Genomic DNA, 24,808 nt, shown 5'->3' on the forward strand with positions numbered 1-24,808 from the left:
TTGTGATGCCTGTTTGCATCAGTTAGAAAACAGTACGAGCATTGTAGGAGTACAAGTGCAAAATTGAGGAGCACTAAGATTTATGGTATTCTTCAAAATCATAAAATATTTTTTCATAGTCTATATATTGCATGAAGATTATTATCCATTTTGCATTGATCAGTGGTTGCATAGTGGTCCCTGAGTCAGAAAGATCTACTCCAAAAGCCTGCACACTTTCTAGATTGTCACGACAGTGCAGAATTGGCAAGAGTGCTGCATTGTCATGGATGGTGTCTTTTTAATGAAACATTAAACCGAGACCCTATCTAGCCTCTCCTGGCTAATAAACAGATTATGTGGCAATTATCATATTGCTGTTTGTGGATCCCATGACATGTTGAAAATGAGTTCTTCATTTTTGACAGTGCAGTAGAACGCTTTACGTTATACTTCAAGATTTATTGTTTTGGCCAGAAGATATTTTTGGAGTGTCCTGAGGTTTTCAAAGATACTCCATAAACACAGGCTCTTAAACTCTGATAACATTTCTTCTATCTTAAATGGGAGATGGGAAATAGATACCTTCAAAATCTGGTAAAATAAGGCTGTGATAACCGTCGGAACTTGTTGCAAGCTAATTCACAATGGCTATTCACCTTCTCAAAGATCAACTGCCATCTGATGTCAGTTTTAAATAGATGGAAAATCCTTTCACCTTGGTCACCTCTGTGCTAAATCTAAACTGACCACCACAGATATGTATGATCTACATTTTGCAGATGGCTGCAGTGTTTGTTACCCACTCTGAGAGATTTGGATATCACTCTGGATCTCTTTGATCGGTCAGACAAGAAACTTGGCCTACTGTTGACATTTGCTGAAAAAAAGCTCATACCTGGTTGATCACATAGTCTTTCCTCTGTATGTGTTGAAGGGGAGACTCCAAAACATGTTGAGCATTTACGCCTCAGCAGTCACCATTCTCAAAAGTCCAGCATTGAGAAGGAGAACCAACACATGGTGAGCTGCACAAATTCCGTCTTACAGATTCAGTCTTCTACAATCTACAGATAATGAAATGTGAGGCTGGATGAACACAGCAGGCCCAGCAGCATCTCAGGAGCACAAAAGCTGACGTTTCGGGCCTAGACCCTTCATCAGAGAGGGGGATGGGGTGAGGGTTCTGGAATAAATAGGGAGAGAGGGAGAGGTGGACCGAAGATGGAGAGAAAAGAAGATAGGTGGAGAGGAGAGTATAGGTGGGGAGGGGATAGGTCAGTCCAGGGAAGACGGACAGGTCAATGAGGTGGGATGAGGTTAGTAGGTAGGAGATGGAGGTGCAGCTTGGGGTGGGAAGAAAGGATGGGTGAGAGGAAGAACAGGTTAGGGAGGCAGTGACAGGTTGGACTGGTTATGGGATGCAGTGGGTGGAGGGGAAGAGCTGGGCTGGTTGTGTGGTGCAGTGGGTGGAGGGGACGAACTGGGCTGGTTTTGGGATGCGGTGGGGGAAGGGGAGATTTTGAAGCTGGTGAAGTCCACATTGATACCATTGGGCTGCAGGGTTCCCAAGTGGAATATGAGTTGCTGTTCCTGCAACCTTCGGGTGGCATCATTGTGGCACTGCAGGAGGCCCATGATGGACATGTCATCTAAAGAATGTGAGGGGGAGTGGAAATGGTTTGCGCCTGGGAGGTGCAGTTGTTTATTGCGAACCGAGCGGAGGTGTTCTGCAAAGCGGTCCCCAAGCCTCCGCTTGGTTTCCCCAATGTAGAGGAAGCCACACCGGGTACAGTGGATGCAGTATACCACATTGGCAGGTGTGCAGGTGAACCTCTGCTTAATATAGAAAGTCATCTTGGGGCCTGGGATAGGGGTGAGGGAGGAGGTGTGGGGGCAAGTGTAGCATTTCCTGCGGTTGCAGGGGAAGGTGCCGGGTGTGGTGGGGTTGGAGGGCAGTGTGGAACGAACAAGGGAGTCACGGCAGAGTGGTCTCTCCGGAAAGCAGACAGGGGTGGGGATGGAGAAATGCCTTGGGTGGTGGGGTCGGATTGTAGATGGCGGAAGTGTCGGAGGATGATGCGTTGTATCCGGAGGTTGGTGGGGTGGTGTGTGAGAACGAGGGGGATCCTCTTTGGGCGGTTGTGGCGGGGGTGGGGTGTGAGGGATGTGTTGCGGGAAATGTGGGAGACGGGGTCAAGGGCGTCCTCGACCACTGTGGGGGGAAAGTTGCGGTCCTTGAAGAACTTGGACATCTGGGATGTGCGGGAATGGAATGCCTCATCGTGGGAGCAGATGCGGCGGAGGAATTGGGAATAGGGGATGGAATTTTTGCAGGAGGGTGGGTCTACAATCTACAGTTGTCAGTGTATGATGATGAAGACCTCTGCAGTTCAGAAATTTTGTTGTGCAGTGCAGCTGTTGTTCCAACACCATTGACCTACAGTATGACCTGCTGTGTGTATCAGTGATACCTGAAAGAACACTAGAGAAATTCCATCAGCAATACCTCTATCACATCTCTAGATTCAATGGGAAAACATCAGTATCCTTCTTGAAGCCATTCAGGCAAAACTGCTGCAAAATCAACTTTGATGGATGCCGGTGTGCTGGCATGGCTAAAAGCCATTTTCCTTGCCAGATCCAGTTCTTTGACTGTCAGAGGTGTTCCAAAGCTCCCCTTGAGTCATGGCTGCGTTTACCCTAATCACTATGAGGAGGTTTTTCCTCAGTCATTCAGAATGGTAATAACTTGTGCCACGAGTCTGCAACATACCACAACTTTTGTACTGATGATGAAGAAGAAAATAAAGCAAATTCTGCATTCCAGATTCCATGACCTTATGGGACATCTTGCTCCATGCACCCAAAGATCTGGGATCTGCCAGTCAGTCGCATGAGAAGTCATGATGCTGATTGATTTGAAGATGACATTTAAAGGACAGCCACGTCTCCTGCAGTACTAGTGCTGTTTTCTGATTGATGTGAACAGACAGCATAGCATGTCATCTTCACACTCTCGGGATAGATAATCTATCAGGAGTTTTGTATGGAAATGTTTAATACATAAACCCTGAACGCATATTTATAAGACATACAATCTAGGAATTTTAAACTTTCATGCTTTTTCAGTTAAAATATTCTACTTTTTTTAAAATAAAGTAACCTGTTCTTTTGTGGTCATTTCTACAGTAACCGGCAGATCTGAAAAACACCACTAGTTATATCTTACTTTGGTTTAGTGCCAAGTGAGTTCAGTTTTCCATTGTGTTTTTTTCCAGTGTGATGAGTCTGAGCAGGACCATCATTACCAATCAGAGATTTTCATGTTGTGTTTAAAAAGTGCCTAACAAGTCACTGTTAAAGCTGGACTTCACATGTATATGATGTAAAGCTAAAGAAATGCAAGACTTTCCATTATGCTGAGTATAACAGTTCCTATTCAGGGTTACTCAAGATTAAGCTTATAAATTGATTGAAGTTATCCTGCCAGATTTTCGTCAGTGCAAATTTCAGATTAGTTTGTAAAGATGCAAAATTATTATATAAAAGCAACTTTTATTTGGTATTGCTTTCATACACTGCAGCATCAATCTGAATTATAATCTAAAGTGGTATAATATTTACTTTATAGGCATGTATGATGCTCATAACCTTCCTGCCTTATACAGTAAGTATTTGTACATTAAGTAAATATGTATTATGGAATTTTTAGCATTTACGGATATATAAGTAGCACGCCACAAAGTTTTAAGGCAAGAATTATGTTTTATAATGTATCCCTTTTGAGAAAATGCACATTGCTTTGTGTGATTTTGCATAGTCCAGCTTTTTATACGTTCATTAAATGCATACCCTAAGGTGCTACTTTTTTTGTTAAATTTGTTATAATTAGAATTGTATACAGCTTAATTCACATCAGTGAAGAGTAGCCAAAGATTGTAGCCCAAGTCAATACCAATGACATAGTTTGATAGAAGAAGTCTATAGGCAAAGTTTAGGAAGCTAGGAAATAAAACTAATGATTTTTGAATTACTTCCAATACCACGTGCAGATGAGTATACAAGTGGGAGACTGGTACAAATGTGTATATATAACTATATATGATGGAAGGATCTCTTTAGATTCTGGACATGAAGGGATTTTCTTATGAGGAGGGCATGAATAGTTTGGGCCTTGTACTCCATGGAATTTAAAAGAATGAGAGGTCACTTTTTTGAAACATTGAAAATTTATAGTTGGCTTAGAGCTAAGGAGTTGTTTTCCCTTGTGGGAGAATCTAGAACCAGAGGGCATAATGTCAGAGTAAGAAGCCACTCCATTAGGACATAGATGAGGAATTTCTTAATGGGGAATGAATCTGTAGAATTCTTTACCACAGAAAGCTGTAGAAATTAGGTCATTATAAGTAAGAAACATTTTTAACCAGGAGGGGGATCAACGGGTTTGAGTAAGAGGCAGTTGAGAATTAGCAGTTCAGCTGTGATTTCATTGAATGACACTGGATTGAATGTTTTACTTCTCTACATTGAACGGTTTAAATAGGCAGGCAGTTAAGAAATCTCCAGGATTGACACAATTCATTGAAGGAAATTATAGGAGTAATAATGTGCCATTCTTCCTCAGACGTGGGAATGGTGTCAGAGAAGTGGAAAATTAAAAGGTAATCCTCCCCAATCCCTGCCTCCCACCCATCCAATTCCAAAAAAACACTTCAGAAAACCCTGATCCTCTCCTTAATCATACTCAATGCCTCATGACTTATCTCGGGCACCTCTCATTTAATTTTTTTAAATTCATTCATGTATGTAGGTGTCACCAGCTAGGCCAGCATTTGTTGCCAATCCCTAATTGCCCAGAGGACAGTTAAGAGTCAACCATAATGCTGTGGGTCGGAGTCAGGTGTAGGCCAGACCAGGTCAGGACTAGAGTTTGCTTCATTACAGGACATTAGTGAACTAGATGAACTGTTTCACAGTAAACATTAGACATATAATACCAGATTTTTATGGAATTTGAATTCAAATTCACTGTCTGCCATGGCAGGATTCAAGCCCAGGTCCCCAGAACATTACCTGTGTCTCTGGTATAATCTAGTGATAATACCACAAAGCTCTCCCCTGTCCTTTTAACTCATTTCTCTTCACTGTCCAAAGCCCCAAATCCTCCTATGAAAAACAAGGATTTACTTGCACTTCTTCCAATTGCTATACTATATTTTCTGCTCACAATACAGTCTTCTACAAAGGGGAGAGCAAATACAGATTGGGTGACATCTGTGCTCTGTCTGTAAGTATGACCCAGAGCTTCCTGATGATGCCATTTTAAATCACTACCTTGCTGTTATTGCTGACATTTTTGTCCATGGCCTGCTGCAGTGTTCCAGTAAGTTCAATGCAAGCTGTGGAGATAGCAAGTCATCTTCGGATTAGGTACTTTACAACCTCCCGGACATTACACTGAGTTCAACATTTTCAAACTGTGAGCCCTGTTTCCCTCTTTTGATTTTCTTTTTATTGCCTGGTGGCAGATTCGCATTTTGTTTTCATGTGTGTACTTTGTCAAATCTGGTCACTATTTTGGCGCTTCTGATCACTTTGGATAAATGCTTTGTCCCTTCTGAACTATTAGCACTCACTTTACCTTTTGTTTCAGGGTATTGTTTCCATTTAAGCTCTACCTGTCTCAAACCTTGCCTTTCAGTTTCTCCTCTGCTCCCCTTTTGATGGCACAAATCCCATCATGTTTCTAACCTCTAGTTCTGGAGAAGTGTCATATTTTGACTCAAAGTATAAGTCTGTTTCTCTGCTCACAAATGAAGCAAAAATCACACACTTCTGTAAATATGGGATGTAAAGATAAGTTGAGCAACTGCAGACCAGTCAGCTAAATTTTGGTAATAAAGATTTTATGATGATAATTTAGTGCAAAATCACTTATCAAAATGAAGAATAATTAAGAAAAGTCATGGATTTACAAAGGCATCTTTAACTAATTTGCTTTGATTTAACTAATTTAGCTGTGTTAACAGGGAGGGTTAAAAGGCTAATTGCAATCCATAAGTGTACATGAACTTCCAAATATATTTAAGTGTCATACAGGCAGTAGCTAACTTTGCTGACAAGTTTGCCGTCAGTAAACCTGAATGCAGAGTTTGCTGCGTAGCAGGAAACATAGTGTAGTGGCGAATACTCACTTTGCGCTGGAGGAAGGTATGTGTTGAGATTCCCAAGGATCAACGTTAGAACCCTTGCTTTCTTTGACAGATAGGAACCTGAGTTGGCTATTTAGCCTTATGACCACTTCCACAATTTGCTGACTTAATTTTTCCACACTATGTCTACACTCCCTGATATAGAACATAGAACATAGAACAGTACAGCACAGAACAGGCCCTTCAGCCCACAATGTTGTGCCGACCATTGATCCTCATGGATGCACCCTCAAATTTCTGTGACCATATGCATGTCCAGCAGTCTCTTAAATGACCCCAATGACCTTGCTTCCACAACTGCTGCTGGCAACGCATTCCATGCTCTCACAACTCTCTGCGTAAAGAACCTGCCTCTGACATCCCCTCTATACTTTCCACCAACCAGCTTAAAACTATGACCCCTCGTGCTAGCCATTTCTGCCCTGGGAAATAGTCTCTGGCTATCGACTCTATCTATGCCTCTCATTATCTTGTATACCTCAATTAGGTCCCCTCTCCTCCTCCTTTTCTCCAATGAAAAGAGACCGAGCTCAGTCAACCTCTCTTCATAAGATAAGCCCTCCAGTCCAGGCAGCATCCTGGTAAACCTCCTCTGAACCCTCTCCAAAGCATCCACATCTTTCCTATAATAGGGCGCCCAGAACTGGACGCAGTATTCCAAGTGCGGTCTAACCAAAGTTTTATAGAGCTGCAACAAGATCTCACGACTCTTAAACTCAATCCCCCTGTTAATGAAAGCCAAAACACCATATGCTTTCTTAACAACCCTGTCCACTTGGGTGGCCATTTTAAGGGATCTATGTATCTGCACACCAAGATCCCTCTGTTCCTCCACGCTGCCAAGAATCCTATCCTTAATCCTGTACTCAGCTTTCAAATTCGACCTTCCAAAATGCATCACCTCGCATTTATCCAGGTTGAACTCCATCTGCCACCTCTCAGCCCATCTCTGCATCCTGTCAATGTCCCGCTGCAGCCTACAACAGCCCTCTACACTGTCAACGACACCTCCGACCTTTGTGTCGTCTGCAAACTTGCTGACCCATCCTTCAATTCCCTCATCCAAGTCATTAATAAAAATTACAAACAGTAGAGGCTCAAGGACAGAGCCCTGTGGAACCCCACTCACCACTGACTTCCAGGCAGAATATTTTCCTTCTACTACCACTCGCTGTCTTCTGTTGGCCAGCCAATTCTGTATCCAAGCAGCTAAGTTCCCCTGTATCCCATTCCTCCTGACCTTCTGAATGAGCCTTCCATGGGGAACCTTATCAAATGCCTATCTCTATGTATAAACCTTTTCAGTCTCAGTCTTAAATGTCCTTGATGACTGAGTCTCCATAGACCTTTCAGACAAAGAATTCCAAAGATTTATCACTTTCAATTGAAGAAATTCCTCCTCATCTCTGTTATTGATATACTTTAATGACCTGGACTTGGGACAATTTCAAAATTTGCAAATGACACTGAACTTCAAAGTATTGTGAGCTTTAAGGTGTATAGGAAGAGACTTCAGGAGGACATAGACAGGCTGGTGCAATGAAGGTGGTAGATAAAACTGTGTAGAGAATTGAAGAAGGTTTGTTTGGTAGGAAGAATGCAAGGTGACAATACAGAATAAACGTTACACTTCTAAAGGGATGCAGGAGCAAGGTAACCTGGGTGTGTTACTGTACAGATCAGCAAAGGTCATAGGATATTAAATTTTGGGCTTTACAAAAGGAAGTTATGACAACCCAGTAAATAACATTGGTTTTCCCTGAACTGAAATATTGCATCCAATTCTGGACATCATACTTTAAGAAGGATGTGAAGTCCTTAGAGTGCAGTTAAGATTTGCAAGAACAGTGGTTCAGGTGAAGGACTTCAGTTTCACAGATGCTTAAGGCTGTGACTGTTCTGAGAGGAAAGAAACCTAAGAGCAGAATTGATATGTGACTCAGAATCATGAAGGGTTTATATAAATTTGGAGAGGAAGAAACAATTCTTGCTAGTAGAAGATTCAAGACCTAGGTGACTGGCAAAAAGAAATAACAGTGACACAGTTTTTTTTTGTGAGTGACTGGAATCTGGAAATAACTGTCTGAGAGTGTGGTGAAGATATATTCAATCAAGGCTTTAAAATGATAGTTATCTGAAGGTAAAGCTTTCTGGGTTATGTGGGAAGGGTGAATGAGCCAGACTTGCTGTGTTTCTTTTGCAGAAAGCTGGAACAGATGCAACAGGCTGAATGGCCGCCTCCTGTGCTGTAATCATTCATTAATTCTGAGTGTTGAATTAAGATGTCCTTAGCATGACTGGTCTTAAAAATATATTCAAAATGTAAAGTGTATTTTAAAATGCGAAGGCTAATACATCTACGAACCACTGAAACCTGTGTGAAACACTTTTTTTCCTTTCTTAGTTTTCTTTGATGGCCTCATTTCCAGATGACACACTTGGAATTCTTTCATTTTGTGTTTGTGCCATTATCATTGGATTAATTCAGGTATGAATTAAATGATTTGACTTGTGCCAATCTTACAGCAAGTGATTAATAACATGAGATTGTAGTTCCATGGCCTTTCTGTCAAATGTGCTGAATGACCATAAAGTATCCTGGGGGCCAAATATATTTGTGACTTGCCTAATGTTCTCAGGAGTGCAGTGATGGTTGTATAATGGTGAGCTTACCTGCCTTCCAAACAATTGACCGGGGTCATTTCCCAACTGTCATTTTAGATGATCTTGTGGTATGGTGGTAGTGTCCCTACCTGTGGTCCCTAAGGCCCTGATTCAAATCTCATCTTCTTCAGACATGTGTCATGACATATCTGCAAAATATCTACAATTCACAGGATAGTTTTATGGGCATGCAGACACCATCTCCCCTTACAAGACTAAAAGCTTAGGGCATTGAGAGCTCCCATTGGCAGAGCCTGGTATAGTAATGCTTGATAAAAACCAAATGAACTGTCGATGCTGTAAATCGGGAACAAAAACAGAAGTTGCTGGAAAAGCTCAGTAGGTCTGACAGCATCTGTGAAGAAAAAAATCAAAGTTAACGTTTTGGATCTGATGACCCTTCCTCTAGTTGATAGTAATGTTTGATTCTGCTGAAATATTTGAAGGACACGAATAAGAGATGAGGTTTGTCAGGAAGCCATGCCAGAATTGGAGCCTGAGGAACCAGTCCATTTTGTTTTCCTACCACCTTGATTCAGTAGTTGCCTCTGAATTGGGGAAATAACAATTAAAGTTACAGAAGTGATATTTGCATGCAACCAACTATTGAAAAATAACTAGACTTTTGCTATCCGTCCCTAACATGGTGTTCTATATTCGGTACAACTTTATTGTTGTTGCTGTTTTCTTGCCTGTTTCATTTAGAACATAGAACAATACAGCGCAGAACAGGCCCTTCGGCCCTCGATGTTGCGGCGACCTGTGAACCAATCTAAGTCTCTCCCCCTATACTATCCCATCATCATCCATGTGCTTATCCAAGGACTGTTTAAATGCCTCTAAAGTGGCTGAGTTAACTACATTGGCAGGCAGGGCGTTCCACGCCCTTACCACGCTGAGTAAAGAACCTACCTCTGACATCTGTCTTAAATCTATCACCCCTCAATTTGTTGCTATGCCCCCTTGTACAAGTTGAAGTCATCATCCTCGGAAAAAGACCTCACTGTCCACCCTATCTAATCCTCTGATCATCTTGTATGTCTCTATTAAATTCCCCTCTTAGCCTCCTTCTCTCCGATGAGAACAGACCCAAGTCCCTCAGCCTTTGTTCATAGGGCCTGCACTCCAGACCAGGCAACATCCTGGTAAATCTCCTCTGCACCTTTTCCAATGCTTCCACATCCTTCCTGTAATTGGGCAACCCAGAACTGCATGCAGTATTCCAAATGAGGCCACACTAGTGTTTTGTACAGTTGCAGCATGACATCACGTCTACGGAACTCGATCCCTCTACCGATAAAACCTAACACACCGTAAGCCGCCTTAACAGCACTATCAACCTGGGTGGCAACTTTCAGGGATCTATGTACATGGATACCAAGTTCCCTCTGCACATCCACACAACCAAGAATCTTACCATTGATCCAGTATTCTGCCTTCCTATTACTCCTCCCAAAGTGAATCACCTCACATTTATCCATATTAAACTCCATTTGCCACCTTTCGGCCTAATTCTGCAGTTTATCCAAATCTCCCTGCAACCTGCAACATTCTTCCACACTGTCCACCATTCCACCAACTTTAGTGTCATCTGCAAACTTACTAATCCATCCACCTATGCCTGCGTGCAAGTCATTTATAAAAATGACAAACAGCAGTGGTCCCAAAACAGATCCTTGAGGCACACCACTAGTAACCGGACTCCAGGCTGAATATTTTCCATCAACCACCACTCATTGCCTTCTTACAGAAAACCAGTTTCTAATCCAAACTGCTAAATCTCCCTCAATCCCGTGCCTCTGTATTTTCTCTAATAGCCGACCATGTGGAACCTTAACAGTAAGGCTTGGTCACATTCTCAAAAAATTCAGTGAGGTTTGTGAGACACGACCTGTCCTTGACGAGTCCATGCTATCTCCAATCAAATTGTTGCTTGCTAGATGACTATAAATCCTATCTCTTATAACCCTTTGTAAAATTTCTCCTACAAACGTAAGGCTCACAGATCTATAATTACCTGGGTCATCCCTACTGCCCTTCTTGAACAAGGGCACAACATTTGCAATCCTCCAGTCCTCTGGTACTAAACCTGTAGACAATGAGGACTCAAACATCAAGGCCAAAGGCTCTGCCACCTCCTCCCTAGCTTCCCAGACAATCCTTGGAAAAATCCCATCTGGCCCAGGGAATTTATCTACCTTCACACCTTCTAGAATTGATAACACCTCCTCCAATTTAATTGATTTAAAACCATTAAATTAACAGAAAGAGTATTAAGTATAAAACTATGCTGAAAAATGGAGGAAATTTTAATCCTCATTTAAGTCGGGCTAGAAATATTATTTTTTAAAATATTAAACCTGAATCTTGCCCATCTGAAATCTACCCATTCCTCATTTTAATAGAGGCAGGAATGGTGATCAGCCCACTGCTAGGAGAGTGGAGGGTCATTTTAATATTTTAACAAAACTGACCATCCTGAGAGTTTCTCCCTGTTTCAGCATTAATATTGTCTGAATTTCTGGGCCAGAGGAAATTTGGCAGCGAAAGAGAATTGAACATAATTGTAAGAGCTTCTCCTGTGACCCAATGACTTCCTGTCCCACAATCTCAAATCTCTTGAAAATCAAGACTGAAAGGGAAGAATTTAAAACCATCATAATTTCCCCTAGGTAAAATGTGCTGGAAAAAATATTAATCTTAAGCATATTCAAGACATTAACAAAATTTTAATCAGTAAGCAATTCATGGATTATGGGGAAAAGGCAGGAAAGTTCATGAAGGATTATAAGAGCAGCCATGATGTCATTGAACAGTAGAGTAAACCTGAGGGGCTGAATAGCCTACTTCTATTCCTGTGTCTTATGGTTTTAAAGTCTGACAAGCCCTGAGACCAGATGGGGTGAATGTAATGTTTAAAAGGAAGTAGCTGATGTCATTGTAGAAGTATTGGTTTTAATCTTGCAATTTCCATAGATTCTGGAAAGGTCCCCACAAATTGGAAAATACCATTGCTGAAGAATGGAATGACAGAAAGCAAGAAATTGTAGCCTAGTTAGATTAACATCTGCACTAAGGAAATTGTCAGAATCCATTATTAAGCACATTATAGCAGGATACTTAGGCAGTCAACATGTATTTTTGCAAGGGACATCATTGTTTGACTAATTTTTTGGATCTTCTTGAGGAACTAATCAGCAAAGGCATTTGGTAAGCTGGCGCATCAAAGGTTACAGCAGAAAAAAAGCTCATGGCGCAAAGGGTAACATATTAACATGGATAACAAATTGATCAGCTAACAGGAAGCATAGAAAAGGGATAAATACGTCTTTATTAGGTTGATAAGCTGTATTTGTGGAATGCCACAGGGATCAGTGCTAGGGCTTCAATTATTTGCAATCTTTGTGAATGTCTTGGATATTGGGACTAAATCTACCTCTGCCTTATAAATCCATAAAGACTGCCTCTTGAGATAGAGTTCCAAAGACTTAAGCCTCTGTGAGGAAAAATTTCTTGAAACTTCTTGAGCTTGAAAACAGTGCAAGAGGAGAGAAGTCAACAAACTCAAAAACAATACAAGAGGGGTGCAGCTAAAGATTAAAAGCAACTTGAGAGGTGATAAGTCTGAGAGCTTAGAACAGTGTATAAAGAGAGAAGACTGGAGGCTTGAAAACAGGGCAAGAGTGGAACAGCCCAACAGCTTGAAAATAGCTTTCAAGGGCAGATATTTGAGAGCTTGATTTATTGTTCGATTAAAAACAGCTTGATTTATTGTTGTTGTATGTACTGAAATACAGTGAAAAGTGTTGTTTTGAGTGCTGTACAGGCAGATTGCACTATACAAAGTACATCAGGGTAGCAGAGCAAAGTGCAGAATACAGTCATAGTGGCAGAGGTGCAGAGAGAGAGAGAGATCAGAAATTAACATTTGAGAGGTTCTTTCAAAAGTCTGATAACAGCAGGAAAGAAGCTGTTCTTGAATCTGTTTGTATGTGTATTCAAACTTTTATATCTTCTGTTCAATGGAAGTGGGTGGAAGAGAGTATAACCAGGGTGGGAAGAGTTTCTCGTTATGTCGGTTGCTCTTCCGAGGCAGTGGGACATATAGATGGAGTCAGTTGATGGAGGGCTGGTTTGTGTGATGGACTGGACTGTGTTCACAACTCTCTAGTTTCATGCTGTCTTGGGAAGAGCAGTTGTCAAATTATGCTGTGATGCATCCAGATAAGATGCTTTCTATGGTGCGTCTACAAAAATTGGTCAGTGTCTCCCTGGATATGCCACATTTCCTTAGCCTCCTGAGGACGTAAAGGTGTTGTGCTTTCTTGACTGCTGCATTGATGTGGGTGGACCAGGACAGATTGCTGGTGATCATCACTCTCAGGAACTTGAAGCTCTCTACCATCTCCACGTCAGCACCACTGATGCAGACAGGGGCTTGTGCTGCCCTCTGCTTCCTGAAGTCATTGACCAGATCCTTTGTTGTGCTGACATTGATGGAGAGATTGAGTGCTTAGCAGCATGATGTAAAGGCAACAATCTCTTTGCTGTATTTTGTCTTGTTGTTTGAGATCTGACCTACAACAGTGGTTTCATCAACAAACTTATATATGGAGTTGTGGCAAAATTTGGCCACACAGTTGAGTGTGTAGGGCGTAGAGTAGGGAGCTGAGTATGCAACCTTGCAGGACACCAGTGTTGAGGATTATGCAGTGCAATAGGTGTTGTCACCTATTCTATTGATTGTAGTCTATGGATCAAGAAGTCAAGGATCCAGTTACATGAGGGGGAGCTGAGACATAGGTCTTGGAGTTGAGAGATGATTTAGTTTGGAATTAGTGTTGAAGGCAGGGCTGCTGTCAAAAAGTAGGAGACTAATTTAGGTATCTTTGTTATTCACCTCTTCCAGGGATGAGTGTAGGGCCAGGAGAGGTGGCATACTCCATAGATCAGTTGCACTGGTAGGTGAATTGCAAAGGATCAAGGCAATTTGGTAGGTGGAGTTGTTGCGACCCATGACTAAACTACTGGAGGTCAGAGCCACCGGGTGGTAGTCATTGAGGCATGCTGCATAATTTTTCTTTGGCACCGGGTTGATGGTGGTCTTCTTGAAGCAGGTGGTCATTTCAGATTGTAGTATGGATAGGTTAAAGACGTCTGTGAATACTCCCACCACCTGATCCACACAGAGTCTGAGTGCACAACCAGTGACACCTTCCAGGCCAGTCATTTTCCATGGGTTCACTCAAGAAGGCCGATCTGATGTCTGCGGCAGTGACTGCGGGTACAGCTACGTAAAGGCTGTTGAGATAGATTACATCATTTCTCTAATCTTCAGACCATAAGACATAGGAGGGGAAGTAAGGCCATTCGGCCCATCAAGTCCACTCCGCCATTTAAATCATGGCTGATGGGCATTTCAACTCCACTTCCCTGCACTCTCCCCGTAGCCCTTGATTCCTTGTGAGATCAAGAATTTATCGATCTCTGCCTCGAAAGCATCTAACGTCCTGGCGCCCACTGCACTCCGTGGCAATGAATTCCACAAGCTCACCGCTCTCTGGCTGAAGAAATATCTCCTCATTTCCATTTTAAATTTACCCCCTCTAATTCTAAGGCTGTGCACACGGGTCCTGGCCTCCCTGCCTAATGAAAACTACTTCCCAGCGTCCACCCTTTCTAAGCCATACATTATCTTGTAAATTTTTATTAGATCTCTCCTCAACCTTCTAAATGCTAATGAGTACAATCCCAGGATCCTTAGCCATTCATTGTAAGTTAAATCTATCATTCCAGGGATCATCCGTGTGAATCTCTGCTGGACACGCTCCAGGGCCAGTATGTCCTTCCTGACATGGAGGGCCCAAAATTAGACACCATATTCTAAATGGGACCTAACTAGAGCTTTAAGGTCTCAGAAGCACATCCTCTGCTTTTATATTCCAACCCTCTTGAGATAAACGACAACATTACATTCGCTTTCTTAATCAGGAGTCTACCTGCAAGTTAACTTTTAGAGAACCCTGGACTAACACTCCCAGATCCCTTTGTACTTATGCTTTGTGAATTTTCTCACTGTTTAGAAAATAATCCATGCCTGTATTCTTTTCTCCAGAGTGCAAAACCTCGCATTTGCTCATGTTGAATTTCAACAGCCTTTTATCCCAACTCTCTGCCTTCTGTCAGACAGCCAATCCTCAATCCAAGCCAGTGGCTCACCTCAAACCATGGGCCCTCACTTTGCTCAGCAGCCTCCCGTGAGGCACCTTATCAAAGGCCTTTTGGAAGTCTCGATAGATAACATCCACTGGGTTTCCCTGGTTTAACATACTTGTTATCTCTTCAAAGAATTCCAACAGGTTTGTCAGGCATGACCTCCCCTTACTAAATCCATGCTGACTTGTTCTAATCTGACCCTGCACTTCCAGGAATTTAGAAATCTCATCCTTAACAATGGATTCTAGAATTTTACCAACAACTGAGGTTAGGCTAATCGACCTATAATTTTCCACCTTTTGCCTTGATCCTTTCTTAAACAAGGGGGTTACCACAGCAATTTTCCAATCATCTGGGACTTTCCTTGACTCCAGTGACTTTTGAAAGATCATAACCAAAGCCTCTACTATTTCCTCAGCCACCTCCCTCAGAATTCTAGGATGTAGCCCATCGGGGCCAGGAGATTTATCAATTTTTAGAACCTTTTAGCTTTTCTAGCACTTTCTGTTTTGTATGCCTACCATGCTCAACTCTGCCCCCTAACACTCCCTAATTGTTAGCATACTACTCATGCCTTTCACTGTGAAGGCTGATGCAAAGTACTTAAGTTCTTCAGCTATTTCCTTATCTCTCATCACTAGCCTTCCAGCATCAATTTGGAGCGGCCCAATGTCTACTTTTTGCCTCTCGTTTGTTTCTTATGTATTGAAAGAAACTTTTATTATCACTTCTAATATTACTATCTAGCCTACCTTCATATTTGATCCTCTCCTTCCTTATTTCTCTCTTTGTTATCCTCTGTTTGTTTGTTTTTGTAGCCTTCCCAATCTTGTGATTTCCCAGTGCTCTTGGCCACTTTATAGGCTGTCTCTTTTTCTTTGATATTTCCTGACTTCCTTTGTCAGCCATGGCTGTCTAATCCCACCCCGGATAATCTTCTGTTTGAAGTGAGTGTAGAATGCATTGAGCTCATCAGGCAGGGATTTGTTGCCCATGATTCTGTCTGACTTCTTTGTGTGGTCTGTTTTTGCCACAACCAATGGATGTCCATGTGGTTAGTCTGGGTCTCAAGCTTAGTTTGGTATTGCCTCTTCGCGTCTCTGATGGCCTTGCCTTATCTGGAATTCCTGTATAGATTACGGTTGCCCAAATTGAGCACCTCAGATCTAGGCTTCAGGAAGTGATGGATCTTCTGGGTCATCCATGGTTTCCAGTTGGGGAACATTTGGATTAGCTTCTTCAGCATGCAGTTATCTGCGCTTTTACTTATGCAGTCTGTAATGGTGGTGGCATACTTGATTAGTTTGGCTATTGAGTTCTTGAATATGGACCAGTCCACTGACTCTTAAGCAGTCCAGTAGGAGCCCTGCCATTTCCTCAGAACAACACTGCACTACTTTCAATGCTGAATTCCTGTTCTTCATTTTCTGCTTGTAAGTTGGGAGGAGGAGCACAGTTTTGTGTGCCGATTAACACCGGCTACGATGAACAAGCTTTCAGAGTATTCTGTCCAAGACTATTTGTAGCATTGTGTGCTTCATCAAGAGCACTCTTCACTTATGATTGGGGTGGGATGTAACCTGCTGTCCAGATAATTGAGGTGAACTCGCACGGCAGGTGGTAAGGATGGCACTTCACTGGAAGATATCTTGGGTCCAGAGAGGAGTAACACGCCACGGTTGCCACACCTGAGCACCAGGTGATGTTGATCAGGAAGCTGTCCCCCAACCCGTGCCTTGCCTGAGGATGCTGTGTGGTCCATTCAGTACACTGAGAAACCTTCAGGTTGTAAGGTACTGCAGGAGTAAACTATGTCTTTGTGAAGCAGAGCACACAGCAGTCTGTCAATTTGTTTTGGAAGGTGAGTCTAGCTCTGAGGTCATCCATCTTAAATCTCAATGGCTTGGGTGTTTCCCAGAAGTATGCCAAGGAGGAGGGTTACTTGAAACTCTGAAGTTACAGTCTCACCTGAATTCCGGCACATCTCCTACATTTCCTGGGTGGGTTGTCAATCCTGGGCATCGGTGAAGGGAGGCTGCCGCTTTGAGAGATAAGTGTATGCTCCTGACGGGTTCATGGCACCAGTCACAGCCTTGAATGTTCGGGAGACGAGGTGGTCTTCTCAATTCAGTCAGACCTCCTCAATGTCAAGTCACTATGGGGGTTCGGGTCTTGTTCCTGCACTGGTCGGACCTTGGTTCTGGGTTTCCATGAGGCTGAGGATGTTGGGCCCACGAGAGGCCAGAAGGCCTCTGATCTCTCTGGCCTTGCACTTCCACCATTGGCAAGGCAAGTGGGTACATCAGATGGGGCCCTGGGCACTACTTGCATTAACAAGTGCCCTGAGGGGGTAGGACCTTGCAGTCAGTCTGGTCAAGCTTACCCAGCATCTGTTCACTGTGGGGTCAGGTCTTGTTCCCACGCTGGTTGGGCCTCAGTTCTGGATGTCAAGCTCAGGCCTGCGAGAGGTTGGAATGCCTACAATCTCTCTGAGCTTGCCTCTAGCATCATTCCAGCATGGGTAATCGAGCATCATTGTTTGGTGGATCCTCAAACCTGAAAGTAGAAATTAAGACAGCATTGTTAGTAATTCTGATAAACTTAGAACTGAGGCTTGGAGCAGAACAAGAACAAGATACGTAGTAATATCTGTTGTAGACAGCTCCCAAAGTGTCGCCATGCTCCGGTGCCACCTTGGTTCCAAGGGCGAAGAGGAAATGTTTGAGAGCTTACAAACAGTGCAGTATGGGAGGTTTTCAAGAACTTGAGTAAAACTAACATGGGCTCAGTTTGTGAGCCAACCACATTCTGAGAAAATTATAAACATGACTTCTCAAAAATATTTGAAATTGGTGCTAATTATTTTGTTTATTTATCTGTCAAAATTCAGAAAGCTTATCACAATTTGTAAAATCTTACCAGTATTTGTAAAGTTTATTAGTAATAAAGCTTATTTGGATAATTATCTTGCATGTATTGGTAGTTAATTAAGTAAGAAATAAATAATGACATTGCACTGCAGGTGACCTGTTGCAATTGCAAGATGGGGGTGCTGCTGGATGCTTGTGTGATCCAGGGTAAACATGTTTGTAGTATGTGTCTGGTTGTGATGGGGGGTTTGGCTGCAGCTGGGTCAAGTAACGGCACCCAGGGAAGTTTCAGTCTCTGCAATTGAGGTTTGAGGTTTTTTTTCAGCTTGGTTGGATGAGAGAAGGGGCTGCCTGGTAGATAAGCTAATTGACTTAAGTTGGTTCAAGAATCTATTCAAGTGGACAGAGCAAAAGGTAATGCAGTCACAGGGCATAGGATAGTGAGGAAATTGCAACCCAGTAAGAATCCAGAAAGGTGTATCTGCCTGCATCATGGTTCAGGATGTCTGCTTACAGCTGGAGAAGAACTTAGTGTGTGGGAGGATCCAGTCTCTGTGATCCATCTTGGCAACAATGACCTAGGTAGGGAAAGGAAAAAAGTTCTGCTTTGTCAGTATGACAATCTGAGCACAAAATTGAAAGATATTACTTAAAAGATAATAATGTCTGGTTTATTACTTGCTGCATGCAAATTGGCAAAAATAAGAAAAAAGTAGATAAATGAATGCACTGCTACAAGCCTGAAATGGGTTCTTGTTCACAGGGCATTAGCATAGTCATTATCATGCATAGTTACAGAATAATATTGATTTGGATCTGAATATTGTGGGAATTTCAGAACAAATTAAACGTGACATTTAGGAAAGAGGGAAGCTAAGTAAATGTGGATTGCTGACTTTGTTTCATGCATTCATGGGATGATGATGACAGTGACTCGACTCGTCTTGTTTCGGCCGATCTCTAATTGCCCGTAGAGCAGCTAAGAGCCAACCACGTTGCTGTGGTCTGTGTAAGGAAGGCTGTTTTCTTCCCTAAGGAATATTACTGAACCAGATGGGTTTTTCTGACAGTGGATTCATGATCTGTCATCATTGGACTCTTAATTCCTGATTTTTATTGATTTCAAATTCCACGATCTACCCTAGTGGGATTTGAACCTGGGTCACCAGAGCTTACCTGGGTCTCTGGATTAACAATCCAGCAATAATACCATTGGGCCATCGCTGCCCACCATCCCCCATTTGGTTATCAATGATAATATTAGCCCAAGTGATGACCTAAGTTTGGGAAAGCGGGATGTAGAAGACATTTGTTGGGAGATGAGAAATGATAAAGGCAAGAAGTCACTTGAAGGAGAGGTATATAGATCCCCTAATAGTAATCACAACATAGGACAGAGCATAGAGGAATGAATGTGAGACCTTATCAGAAAGGTACCCTGTAACAATCATTGGGAATTTTAAACTGTATATACACTAGAAAAGCTATCTGGACAAAAGTAGAACAGAAGAAATGTTCATGGAATGTTTTCTTAGAGAAGCACATTCTGGAGTTAACCAGAAAGCAGGCAATACTGGTCCTTGTTTTGTGAAAATACCCCTAAATTTGATTTGATTTTATTGTCTTGTGCACTGAGATACAGTGAAAAGTACTGTTCTGCATGCTAATTAGACAAATCATACCTTACATCGGGTAATAGAACAGAATGCAGAATATAGCACTACAGCTGCAGAGAACGATCAACTCTGATGTATGAGAGGTCCGTTCATTCTGATAACAGTGGGGAAGAAGCGGTTCTTGAATCTATGGGAACATGTTTTCAAACTTTTATATCTCTGCTGGTGGAAGAAGATAGAACTGGGTATGCGTGGGTATAAGTAGTTTAAATGAGTGGGCAAGGTTCTGGCAAATAGAGTACATTGTGAGCAAATGTGACTTGTCTATTTTGGTGTAAAAATAAGTAAAAAAATATGTATCTGCTGTAAATTTGAAGACCTCGAAATTGAATATAAAAAGGAAGAGATTATGCTTCAGTTATACACAATATTAATGAAACCAAATCTGGAATGCTGTGCACAGTCCTGATCTCATGCATTGAAGGTAGCTCAGGAAAGGTTTACTAGACTGATGGTTGGAATGGGCATGTTGTCTTATGAGGGAAGGCTGGAAAGATTTGTCTTGTGTCTACTGGCATTTAGAAGATTAAGAGGTAACTTGATTGGAAGTATAAGATCCTGAGGGATCTTGATGATGTGGATATGGGGAAAGGATGTTTCCTGTTGTGGGAGGATATAGAACTAGCCCCTTAAAATAAGGGGTGTCTCATTTAAGCGAGAAATAGGAATGAGCAGAATTACTTTCTTGCATTGAGTTTAGGCACCTTTGGAATGCTGTTTCTCAAAAAACAGTGCAAGTAGAGCCTTTGAATATTTTTAAGGCAGACGTAGACAGATTTTTGATAAGCAGGGAGGTGGCTTCTTTCAGGGGTTGATAGGACTCTGGAGTAATCAGATCAGCCATGATTTTATTGAATGACAGTGGTCTACTCTTGCTCCTGATTTGCTCGTTCACATATGCTGTTTGGGAAGCAGTTCCAGGATTTTGACCTCATGACAGTGAAAGAAGTACAAAATAATTCCAAGCCAAGATAAAATGTCACTTGGTGACGAGCTACTGGTGTTCCCATGCATCCGTTGCTACTGTCCTCAGTGGTAGAAAGTGCTGTGCAAGGCCCTTGGCAAGTTTCTGTAGAACATTCTGTTGATATCTGCTTTTTCTTGGAGTTATTTAAACTGTGTATATGCATGCAGTATTTTTCTGGCTTGTGCCAGGTATATGTTGGACAGTCTTTATGGAGACAAGAGATCAGTTACTTGCTACAGATTCTCCAGCCTTTAACTCCTCTTATAGCAATTATGTTTGTGTGTATTATTAGTCAGCCTGTTTAGAAGTATTATGACACACCTCTGAAGCAGGTAGATTTGAACTGAGATAACAAAGTGTGGAGCTGGATGAACACAGCAGACCTCAGTTCGCCTCCCCCCCCACCCTCCCTATTTATTTCAGAATCCTCTCCCCATCCCCCTTTTCTGATGAAGGATCTAGGCCCGAAACGTCAGCTTTTGTGCTCCTAAGATGCTGCTTGGCCTGCTGTGTTCATCCAGCTCCACACTTTGTTATCTTAGATTTGAAACTGAGCTTTCTGGCTTCTCTCAATGCGGAAAGCCATTGCCTAGCACTTGTACTAGTTGTCAGCTCAAGCTTAAACGTTGCCCAGGTTTTGGGGATAGGCTCCTTGAGTATCTGAGGATTACAAACATTACTGTTATTTGCTCCCATTAGCAAAAACTATACCCCCACATCCCACTTCCAGCATTTGCAGCAGTGTCGTGGGAGTGAGATGATTGGCCTCTATTCTGTTGTATTAGATGAGGTAAGGGAAAATAAACACAATAGCATTCCCATTCCCTCATCTCTCCTCTTGATCACCATTGTAAAGTATGTTTGTTTAGATGTTGGGGAAAGAGAGGCTCAAATTCAGCTTTTTCAACTAGAGATAAGAAACCTGCTTTATCCAAATGTCAATACTCATTAACTAGTTCTACTGCCATCTGTGGAAGTCTATACATAACATTGAGAAAGGAGGAAAGATATATATTATTGAATGTGTATTGTTGGATGTTATATAGCTAGTATACTTCATGATAATAATGTGTTCTGTAATTGTCAAAGAAGAAGCTTAATAGAGCTAACCTCTTCTCCTCCTAATGTCATAACAGGCTATAATTGTGATTTATGGATTCCACCGACCTTACTTATTGAATGCCCATATTTGTGCATCTGAAGAACAAATTTCCTATAAGTATCAAATTTTAAAGATGATTTTACAAGCTCCAGCTCTATTCCTTTTAGCAGGAATTTTGTCTTTCATCTATTGCCCTGTGGTAAGTTTCTTTTCCCTCTGCTTAGCCTTAGTGTTCAGTAAATCTGTTTTGTATAAATGTGGTAGCTTCAATAACTATACTTGCAAAGAGTTATCTGAAAGCAAAGCTTTGCAACTGGAAGGCCCAGGAAAATGTAATAATTCAGTTAGTTAAATTAAGATCAGTCTTCTGGAAGTGCAATGTAATAACAATCTGCTAGTTCTGAAGGTATAATTGCACAGATTCAATTTAGGTGCTTCATGCATGTTAATTCTGACTGCCAATTGATAGTGTCTCATTTGAGTAGTAATCTCTACGCACTATACTTATTGAGAAAAAGAATCAAGTTTGAGTCTGAATCATGTATACCTGTTTTGTATTGTGAATCATGGCAAAACAACAAAAAGCAATGAGAGCAAAACACTTCTGCTACATAAGTTTCTCAGAGGAAGCATACAGTGTCACTAGTTTGATTTTTTTAAAAAACTGACCACCACACTTTTTCTCAAGGACAGCTAGGGACGGGAAATAAATGGCCTCAACCAGTGATGCCTATGTCCCATGAGTGAATTAAACAAAAATTAAGGTAGGGTTGCATCTGTATTGATGCCTGGAAATTAAGTAAAATATCCCTAGGAAGCAGTGACCATAATCTGGTAGAATTTAGCATTCAGTTTGAGAGGAGGGAATTTTGGTTGGAAACAACTTCGTTAAGCTTAAATAAGGGCAAGTATAAACAAATGAGGGCAGAACTTGCTAGAGTGAACTGGGAAAGCAGTTGGGCAGCAAAGACAGTTGCGGAAAAATAGCCTCTATTTAAAAAGGGAAGGAGAAAAAGAAATCCGGTAACCATAGACTAGATAGCTTAACATCTGTTAGTGGGTAAATCCTACAGTCTGTTTTAAAGGATGTAATAGAACATATGGTAATATGATTAAGTGGAATCATCACAGCTTCTGACAAAGTTATTAGAATTCTTTGAGGTAACAAGCAGGATAGACAAAGGGGAAGCAGTGGGTTCAATAAAAGTGGATTTTCAGAAAGCATCTGATAAGAAAATAGAACATAGAAAAATACAGCACAGTACAAGCCCTTCGGCACACAATGTTCTGCCAAACTTTTACCCTAAACCTAAGGTCTATCTAACCTCCACCCCTACCTTATACTATCATCCATATAAATAAGCTACCATATGTTAAGCTACTTAATACATTAAGAGCCTGTGAGTTCTCTGACAGTGTGATTACTACGTACTAATTACTTGCGTACAAAATTCTGTTACATTGTTAGCCATTGTAGCACGTAACAAGGTAGCATGGATAGATGATTGGCAAACTAACAGAAGATAGAGTTGCAATCGGGTGGCATTTTCAGGCTGGTAACATGAAACTAGTGTAGTGCAACAGGGATCAATGCTGGGACCACAGTTATTCACTATATATTAATAGTTTTGTTAAGGAAAGTGAATGTACTATAACCAAGTTTGCAGATGATGCAAAACTGCAGAAGACAATAAGGGTGAGGATGTCTCTCGACCCTCCAGAAGGATATAGGCTGATTAAGTAAGTGGGCAAAAACTTGGCAGATGGAATATAATGTGAGGGTATGTATTTTGTCAAGAAGAATAGTGGAGCTGAATGTTAATTAAATGAAAGACTAGAAGAAGCAACAGTTCAGACGGATTTGGTAGTCCTTTGCATAAATCACAGAAGGCTAGCATCCAAGTTCAACCGGTAATTGGGAAGGCAAATGGAATATTGGCCTTTATTTCAAGGGAATGAAGTGTAAAAATAGGGAATTCTTGCCAGAACTATGCAAGGCACTAGTCAGACCATAGCTAGAATACTGGGAACAGTTTTGGGTTACTTATCAAAGGAAAGATATACTGGCATTGGAGGCAGTTCAGATGAGGATCATGAGGCTGATTCCAAGTATTGAGACACTGTCTTATGAGGGGAGGCTGAATAGGTTGGGTCTGAGCTTATTGAGTTTAGAAGAATGAGAATTACCTTATTGAAACATTCAAGATTATTGGGGGATTCTACAGGATAGATGCAGAAAGGTTGCTTTCCCCTTGAGGGAAGTCTACGACCAGGGGGATCATCTCACAATAAGGGATTGCCTATTTAAGATAGATGAGGAGGATTGAAACAAAAACAGAAGTTGCTGGAGAAATTCAGCAGGTCTGGTAACATCTGTGGGAAGAAAACAGAGTAAACATTTCAAATCAAAAACTATCCAAAGTGAATATGTAGCTATAGAGGCTGGATTGTTAAGTATATTCAGTGCTGAATTAGATTTTTAATCAGTTAGGGAATAGAAGGTTTTGGAGGAAAAGACAGGAAAATGAAGTTGAGGATTATCAGATCAGCCATGGTCTTAATGAATGGCTGAGCAGACTCGATGGGTTGAATGGTCTAGGTCTTGTGGTGTAAATTGAATAATTTTTGTGTGGATTGAATCATCTGCCTTCACAATTTCAAAATCTTTCATCACAATACAGCTTCACTCTGAAAACAATACACGTCATTTAAAAAACTGGAGTTGTCCAGAAGCCAGGCATTTTTAGAATGTGCCTTCTGTGATTTATGCAAAGGACTACCAAATCCGTCTGAACTGTTGCTTCTTCTAGTCTTTATTCATTTAATTAACATTCAGCTCCACTATTCTTCTTGACAAAATACATACCCTCACATTTCCTCATATTATATTCCATCTGCCAAGTTTTTGCCCACTTACTTAATCAGCCTATATCCTTCTGGAGGGTCGAGAGACATCCTCACCCTTATTGTCTTCCTCAGTTTTGCATCATCTGCAAACTTGGTTATAGTACATTCACTTTCCTTAACAAAACTATTAATATATAGTGAATAACTATGGTCCCAGCATTGATCCCTGTTGCACTACACTAGTTTCCTTATCATACTCAATGAAAATGAAC

General features: G+C 41.5%; 1 protein-coding gene across 1 annotated transcript in view; it reads left to right on the top strand.

The window, feature by feature from the left end:
* The window catches only part of tmem175 (transmembrane protein 175), a 37,810-nt gene that overhangs the window by 5,112 nt on the left and 7,890 nt on the right, over positions 1 to 24,808 (top strand). Inside the window, exons 5-7 of the mRNA XM_048540793.2 lie at positions 3,614 to 3,649; positions 8,599 to 8,682; positions 21,724 to 21,888. Coding sequence (XP_048396750.1) covers positions 3,614 to 3,649; positions 8,599 to 8,682; positions 21,724 to 21,888 — 285 coding nt within the window. The remainder of the gene's footprint in view (positions 1 to 3,613; positions 3,650 to 8,598; positions 8,683 to 21,723; positions 21,889 to 24,808) is intronic.

This window comes from Stegostoma tigrinum, chromosome 1, assembly GCF_030684315.1.
Source record: "Stegostoma tigrinum isolate sSteTig4 chromosome 1, sSteTig4.hap1, whole genome shotgun sequence".
Lineage (NCBI taxonomy): Eukaryota > Metazoa > Chordata > Chondrichthyes > Orectolobiformes > Stegostomatidae > Stegostoma > Stegostoma tigrinum.